The sequence below is a fragment of the Phaethon lepturus genome, unplaced genomic scaffold (assembly GCF_000687285.1).
Source record: "Phaethon lepturus isolate BGI_N335 unplaced genomic scaffold, ASM68728v1 scaffold23816, whole genome shotgun sequence".
Taxonomy (NCBI): domain Eukaryota; kingdom Metazoa; phylum Chordata; class Aves; order Phaethontiformes; family Phaethontidae; genus Phaethon; species Phaethon lepturus.
The window spans coordinates 1-7,974 of NW_010544459.1; the positions used below are offsets into that span (position 1 = coordinate 1).

At 58.8% G+C, this 7,974-nt stretch overlaps 2 protein-coding genes across 2 annotated transcripts; one reads left to right on the top strand and one right to left on the bottom strand.

Annotated features, from left to right (window-relative positions):
• The first annotated feature begins 406 nt into the window (after window positions 1-406).
• On the top strand, window positions 407-3,201 carry PLD3 (phospholipase D family, member 3). The gene is made up of 11 exons (XM_010288699.1): window positions 407-433; window positions 740-790; window positions 944-1,083; window positions 1,181-1,364; window positions 1,495-1,615; window positions 1,693-1,820; window positions 2,033-2,233; window positions 2,321-2,460; window positions 2,529-2,694; window positions 2,770-2,869; window positions 2,975-3,201. Exons 1-11 carry the CDS (start codon window positions 407-409, stop codon window positions 3,199-3,201), a joined length of 1,485 nt encoding a protein of 494 aa, XP_010287001.1.
• An 871-nt stretch (window positions 3,202-4,072) lies between these two features.
• On the bottom strand, window positions 4,073-5,593 carry HIPK4 (homeodomain interacting protein kinase 4). The gene has a single exon (XM_010288700.1). The coding sequence runs from the start codon at window positions 5,591-5,593 to the stop codon at window positions 4,073-4,075; it is 1,521 nt and encodes a 506-aa protein (XP_010287002.1).
• Window positions 5,594-7,974: the final 2,381 nt, after the last annotated feature.

A 7,974-nucleotide genomic window follows, 5' to 3' on the forward strand; every position in this document is an offset into this window, starting at 1 on the left:
AACCCCCTCCCCAGAACAGGGCAGGGTCTGGGGGGGGCTGATCCCTGGGGCCGAGCACCCCCTTTTTGTGGGGTCCCCGAGGCACAGGGGAGGGGCCCCAGCATGGTGGGAGGTGTTTGCGCCCCAAAATTGGGGTGCCCCACCCGGTTCCCAGCGGGGGATCAGCCCAAATGGGGGCGGGGGGGGGGAGGACCGGGCACCTCCCCTCCCCGCCCCCAAAGGGCCAGAGCGCGTGCGAAAAAATCCCGTGAGTCAGCTGGGAAAGCCTCTGCCCCGCATGTTTTTTTGGGGTCTCTCCCCTTACTCGTACCCCAAAAATACCAGCTGTGCCGCACCCTGGGGTGTCTCGCTTGTCCGGGCACGTTCGAGAGAAATCCGGTTCGTTTTGTTCCAGCGTCACGCCGGGATGAAGCCCGATGGCACCTACAAGCAGGTATGTGGCCTACAACCCCAAACTGGGGCACCCCTTAGCTCCCTGCCCCATCCTGGAACCCTAAAATCACAAATTGGGGTGCCCCATAGGCCCCTGTCCTGCCCCAGCACCTCACAACCCCAACCTGGGGCACCCCATGCCCCCTATTTCCACCTAGACCCTGCACCCGTGGGGATGTCCAGCAGTATGGGGGGGGGGCACTTTTCCCTGGGGACCCTGGGCATTTTGGGGTGGGTTTTACCCCCAAACCAGCCCTCACCCTGGTTCAGGGTCCCCCCCACTGGGATTCTCTGCCTCCAATCACAGCTGGACCCACTGGAGGACCGAGGGGCGCAGCCCACCCGCTTCCCACTGAAGGTAAGTCTCCCCCGTCTATGGGGGTCAGCTTTGGTGCTAGCTGGGTCCAGTGCCATCCCTTGCTGGATCCCACCAGTGTTGGGGGTAGTTTTAAACCACATAATTTAATTTATTCCTTAATTTTGGGGCACTGACGCACCCTGCCCATCCCAGTGCTCCTGTGGCACGTTGCTCTCCGCTGTCCTCCTCACCCTCTTCATCCTCATCTTCCTCCTCTTCTTCAATCTCCGTCTGAGCTCAGCCTTCCGTGGCGATGCCAGCGGTGATGCCGGATCCTGCGGTGACACGTGCCGGTAAGATGAGCTTATGGGGGGTGACGCTCCCCCAAGACCCTTGGCATCCTGGCGCTACAATCTCACCGGTGCCGGTGCTGACAAATTTCCACCATAGAATCGTCCTGGTGGAGAGCATCCCAGAGGGAATGACCTTCAGTGACAGTTCTGTGTTGAATCCATCCACCTTCTCCACGTGGATGAACCTCTTGGGGACTGTCACCCACAGCCTGGACATTGCCTCCTTCTACTGGACCATGACCAACGAGGACACACGGACACACGAACCCTCTGCTGCCCAGGTCTGCACCGGCACACGTGGCACAGCTGCAATTCTGGCACTTGAGCCTGGTGCCGGCTGCCATTTTCTCACCTTCCCATAATTTTTAATCATTTCTGCTTTTTTTGGCCTCAATCCGTGTGCTGATTCAGGGTGAACAAATCCTGGAGGAACTCCTCCAATTATCCCCACGTGGCATCACCGTCCGAATTGCCGTCAGCCGCCCGTCGTCAAAATCGCCCCTGAACGATCTCCAAGCGCTGGAGCAGAGCGGTGAGTGATGGAAAAACCCCCAAATTGGGGTTTTTGGGGCATTTTGAGTGGGAGACACCCAACTCATGGTCACGCAGGTGCTATGGTGCGCACCATTGATATGCCACGGCTCACTGGCGGCGTGTTGCATACCAAGTTTTGGCTTGTTGATGGCACCCACCTCTACGTTGGGAGCGCCAACATGGACTGGAGGTCTTTGACTCAGGTGAGCAGCGTGGCAGCACCTTCATACCACCGAATGGTGCCAAACCTGTGCCAAACGGTGCCAGGGCTATCCCAAAACCAACCCCCCATCACCATCCCCATCACTATCCCAATCAAGGGATGCTCAATGCCGTAAGATGGGACTTGGGGCATTGGAGAGGGATGACAGGACTGTCTGGTGATGTGACAGTGCCACTGTGCTGCTCGCCACAGGTGAAGGAGCTCGGCGCTGCCATCTACAACTGCAGTTGCTTGGCCAAAGATTTAGGCAAAATTTTTGAAGCTTACTGGGCTCTTGGCGTTCCTGGTGCTTCCATCCCAGTACCCTGGCCAGCAAATTATTCCACCACCTTCAATATGGAGACGCCACTGGAGTTGAAGCTCAATGACACCGATGCTGCTGTCTACTTCTCGGTATGTCCCTGATCCACTGTGGCTGGTTTCCCTGGTGCTGAGGGTCGGCTGTGCTGGTGCTTGATCCATCTCTGATGATTCTGGCAGAGCTCCCCACCGGCTTTCTGTGCCACTGGTCGGACTCAGGATCTCAGCGCCCTCCTCAATGTCATTGATGCCGCCGAGGACTTCGTGGACATCGCGGTGATGAGCTACCTACCCACCACCGAATTCTCCCACCCCCAAAGGTTCGTATGGTCCTATAACAACCCTGGCTTGCTGGCACCAGTGATGCCTAACAGCTTTCCCTTCCCAGATTTTGGCCAGCGATTGATAACCAGCTGCGGAAAGCTGTCTTTGAACGTCGGGTCGAGGTTCGGTTGTTGGTGGGTTGTTGGCGGCACAGCAAAGTGACGATGTTCCCCTTCCTCAAATCCCTCGCCGCCGTCGCTGATAATCGGACCCGCTACAGCGTGGAGGTGGTGGGTATCGCAGTGTGACTGCAGCGTGCTGGAGGGAGATCTTTCAATGGGTGAACGTTTCCTCGCTTCCCGCAGCGGCTTTTCATGGTGCCGGCAAGTGCGGCACAAGCCCAGATCCCCTACGCCCGGGTGAACCACAACAAGTACATGGTGACGGAGAAGGCAGCCTATATTGGTGAGCGTGGTGCAAGCGGTGGTGCCAGCATGTGAGTCACCGTCAGCTGCTGCTGACGATGGCTTGGGGGCGGTTTTTGGGGTGTCCCCCCCCTAAATCTTGCAGGGACATCCAACTGGTCTGGTGACTACTTTGTGCGGACGGCGGGATCGGCACTGGTGGTGAACCAGACAGTGAGCCGAACTGGTGCCAGCACCACCACCGGCACTGCTGCCAGCACCAGCACAGTCCGGGAGCAGCTGCAGGCAGTTTTTGAGCGGGATTGGAGCTCCCAGTACAGCGCTGACATCGGCGATGCTGAGCGGTGGGAGAGCTTCTGCGGCTCCCATTAGGTGCTGGGGAACGGACCACCAGTGAACCAGAGGTTCTAGCAGTGCCGAATCTGGCCGCCCTGCTCCAGTTTGGGGAAAAAAACAGAAAAAAAAGCAATTTTCTGGACTTTGCATTGCTGTTATTGGTGTGGGGGCAGGTGTCCTCTGTACTGCAGTGATGGGAGAGCACCGGACCTTTGCCAAATACTGTGCCAGTACCGAAAGGGAAGCCGGGACGCCCCTTGAGTCTTGACACTGCCAAACCCATCCCAGCAAAGAGTCAGGTCAAGTGCTTGGCCATTGGCAAACCATTTATTGGGGGATCATTGCAAGAACCAGTGCCGGTAGCATCCGGCACAACACATCTTGGTGCATCCCTGGCTACATTCTTGTCTACCAGTGTGGAGCCGGGTTTTGCTGGTGAGGGTGACCGAAGGTGAGGAAGAGGAGGGTCTTTGGTGAGCTCTTGGCTGCCAGGGTGTTTGCCAGGGTTGCCGTGGCGGCTCAGCGGTGCTGTGGATGTTGCCGGCTCTGTGCTGGGAGGAGCATGCCAGGTATAGCAGGAAGGTCCCAGCCTGGTCCCCAGAGCCCATCCTCAGGGATGGGATGTGGCTTGGGGTCACGCTGCGTCACCGGAGCTCTCTGTGATGGGGAGAAGCATAGGGAGGGGGTGAATGGCACCCATGGGTGGAGTCCTCATCCCTTTGTGGTGGCCTGGCACACCCAGGGACCCTGAGCATCCATGATGTGGGGCACCAGGGACCCTAAGCATCCAGGGACCCTAAGCACCCATGACAGGGGGGCACCAGGGACCTCGAGCATCCAGGGATCCAAAGTACCTGGAGGACACAAAGCACCCAAGGGACCCCAAGCACACAGCGCCCCAGAGCATTCATGCCCAGGAGCACCCACACCCAGGAACCACCAGTCCCTGCATGAGCCCCCAACCCTGTGGCCATACCTTGGCATGGGGCAAGGTGTACGGTCTTCCAGGCAGGTCCTGCTCTGTGATCCCACCAAAGACCATGCTGCCATTGTGGTGGCCGCGCTGCTCCCATCTGCTGGGGGATCCCAGCACGATCAAGTTACCGGCAGTGGGCTCTGTCTTGGGACGCTGGTGATGCTGGCGGTGCCGGGTGCCATAGTGGGTGGGGATGGGGGCTTGGCAGATGCCCTGCTGGCTTTTGTCACCAGTGTCCCCAACCGGCTCAGCCAGGCTGAGCCCATCCATCTGGGTGATGGCCTTCTGGATGCTGCACCGGCCGGTGGGGATGAAGGCACCTTCCTCCATGCCAGGGAAGATCTTGACTGTGCCAACATCCTTACGGGATGCCCTCAGGTCCTCTTGGCAGAGCTGGTAGTACTGGGTGGCTTCAAAGCTGGACTTCAGCTGCTGCAAGGAGATGAAGGGATGCTTCAGAGCGGCACTGGGCACAATCCTTTCGTGCGAGTCCCAGGTGAGCATCCTCTTGACCAGCTCCACCATCCCGTGCAGGTCACAGCGCTCAGCTAGTGCCTCCTGGCTGGGATAAGACACCGGGTGGATGTTCACCGCTGCCAACTGATCCAGCGAGGAGAAGACATACTTCCTCCTCTCCATTGGCTTTGCCATCTCCTCGCCTGGTGGTTTGAGCTGCCAGGAACTGGTGGGATGTGGCACCCATTGGAAGAAGGACCGTGTCTTCCGGGCAGCGCAGAGCAACTCACCCCGTGGTAGCCCCAAGGTGGAGCAGATGTAGCGGACCTGGTCATACTCGTTGATCCCGGGGTAGAGTGGCCAACCTAAGTGAAGCTCGGCTACCACGCAACCCAAAGACCAGATGTCCACCTTCTCGCAGAAGGGCAACCCCAACAAGATCTCTGGTGCCCGGTAGAAGCGGGATTGGATGTAGGGTTCCTTGACATGGCGGACCTCGGTGAAGATGCTGGCCGAGCCGAAGTCGATGAGCTTGATGCGGAAAGGATAGCGCGCATGGTCCACCAGCATGATGTTCTCTGGCTTGAGGTCAGCGTGGATGATGGAGAGCTCCTTCAGCTTGACCAATGCCGCCAGCACCTGTGCTGTGATTGTACGGATGTGCCGGACGGGCAATGGCAAGAAGTTGTTCTGCTTTTGGAAGTCAAAGAGGTTTTGCTCCAGCAGCTCGAAGACCAGGTAGGTACAGGCACCATCACTGAAGGACTCGAGGAAACGGACGATGTGCGACTCCTCTGTGTCCACCTCCTGCAAGGCCTGCAGCAACCTCAGCTCATTCTTTGCCACCCGGCCATGGTGGCCTTCATTCTTCAAGATCTTGATGGCCACCATCTCCCCTGTGCTCCTCCGCCAGCCCTGGGTCACCTTCCCGAAGGTCCCCTTCCCCACCGTGGCCACCATGTCGTAGCACTCGGCACCTGCCACCAGTGTCCCCATGGTGGGTTGGCTCCTCGCCAAGGGCTTGTGACCCCGCACTCAGCACCCAACTGGGTGCTTGGGACACCCCCAACCACCTCAACCTGGCCCCCAACAGCACTGCTGGTTCTGGCATTGCCGTGACGACACCTTCTGTTGCTGACGTTGTCCCCAGGAGCAACCGCTCCCCTGTGCTAGGGACTGCAGTCCGGGTGGAGGAACCCCCAAAAACCCAGTCCCGGTCCCCCAAAATCCATCCTAAACCTTCCAAAACCCAGCCCCAGCCCCCCCAAACCCATCCCTGATCCTCTGAAACCCATTCCCAGGCTCCCAAAACTCATCCCTGGCTGCACATAACCCAGCTCTCTGAAACCTATCCCTGAGCCCCTAAAACCCATGCCAGACACCCAAAATCCATTTCCAGCCCCAGAACCCATCCCCATCCCCCTAAAACCCATCCCCAGCCTCCCAAAACCCATCACTGGTCCCCCAAACCCATGCCTCCCCCCCCCGCCAGACTCCACAGACATGCTTAAGGGCTTTTTTTGGGGTTAACATTTATTCTGGCCAAGCCAAGAGCAAGGGGCTGGAGGGGGCAATGCCGCTGTCCCCCCACCTCCCCGGTTAATATTAACACCTGGAAAATGGCCAAAAAAGCTTCAAACATTGCCAAAAAGAAGACAGATTAGGAATATTTTGGGGAGTAAGGGGGTTAAAGAGGGTCTGGGGGAGCAAGTGATGCTTTAGCACCCTGTCACCACTTCAGGGGTTCCCCAAAGACCCCCATGCTTGGGGGGGGTTTCAATGCTCACTGCAGGGTTGGGGGCTCAGCACCAGCTTAGGCAGCTGAAATTTAGGGGTTTCTAAACCACCTCCTCCCCCCAAATTCAAGCGTGGGGTGACTTCCGTCATCACTGGCTGCTGGTTGAATTCAGGGTCCCCAGGGGATAGCTCAATATTTGGTAACCGCATCTTCTCCCCTTTGGGTTGGAGTATGGGGGGCTCTGGTGGGGACCCCCCAGGGGAGAAACCCACCCTGGGCACCCACCGCCATCGCCGGGCCTTGCCCTCTGCTTCCCCATTGATGTGGGGATGGGGGTCCACCACCCGGTTGTCTTCTCCTTTCTCCTTCGGCTTCACCAACACCAATACTGCCTTCTTCATACCGCCCATCCTCATCCTCCCCTCACCTTCCAACCCGCTCCCAGCAAAACCTGCGCCAAATTTTGGCAATTTGACCCTAGACTGGCGTCCCGGTGCCATATCCTTCCCAGTGGTCTCCTCTGTCTCATCTATGCCCGGCGGTGCCAACTCCAACACAGGCACCTTCAACGCCGCCATGCTGGTGGGTTTTGGTGTCTTCAGGCTTACTGGATCCTCCAGTTGTTTTACCGGCACAGTGAAACCCACAGCGGGGACAGTGAACCGGGGGGTCGACAGTGGGGCCCACCCACCATCCGTTGCCCCCCTGCTTTTCAGCTTCAACCAGATCGAGCTGGGAGACTCTGGCATCTTCCTTCCTGCCGTGCCAATGCTCAAGCTCTCAGCACTTCCCCCACGCCTCATCATTTTTGGGTCTCCCCCGATGCGGATATCGGGGCTGGATCCCCCAAATTTTGGCAACTTCACCCTGCCTCCCAGCTCTGGCCCAGCGGGGAGTTTAGGCAACGATGGCACGCGCCGGCTGCCTGTTGCCGGCAGGGCAATGTCTACCCGCGGTACCTGAAGCCGGGGGGTCCCGGGGCACCCTGGTTCCACTGACCTCCCATCATCCCCCACTGGCCTCCCAATTCCCAACCATGGCAGCTTCATCACTGCACCGGCATCCTGGGGACCCTCCTCGCCGCCAGCACCCTTGTCCCCATCCTTGACACCGAAAGGTGTCAGGGATAATTTGGGGACCTTCAGCTTGACTCCAGCACCTGTGGCACCAACTGTCCCCAAAGCCAGGTCTAAGGCCACCGTGGGACCAGCGACGGTGATGCTGGACGGTGCTGGCGCGGCTGTGCTGCGGGACGTCGGGGGATACCCGTTACCATTGCCGCCCATTTTGAGCTTGGCGAGGGACAACCCGAACTGTGGAAGGGTGAATTTGGGGACTTTGGGTTTGGCGCCGGTTACCGGCACATCCCCGGTGAGCCGTGCCGGGGTGGCAATTTCCACCACCGGCAGTGGTGCTGTGGGCTCCAGCTCCAGGCTGAGCTTTCGGAGCCCTTTGGCAAACCTGGCTGCCACATCCGGCATCACCACGGCATCCCCCTCATCCGGCACTGCCACGGCACCGGCATCTGTTTTCAATGCCAAATCCACATCAACCCGTGGCACGGCAATATCAATGGATGGCACTGCCGTTGCTGGGAAGCTTAACCGAGCTGGTGCTGCTGGTGGTGACTCTGACCGCC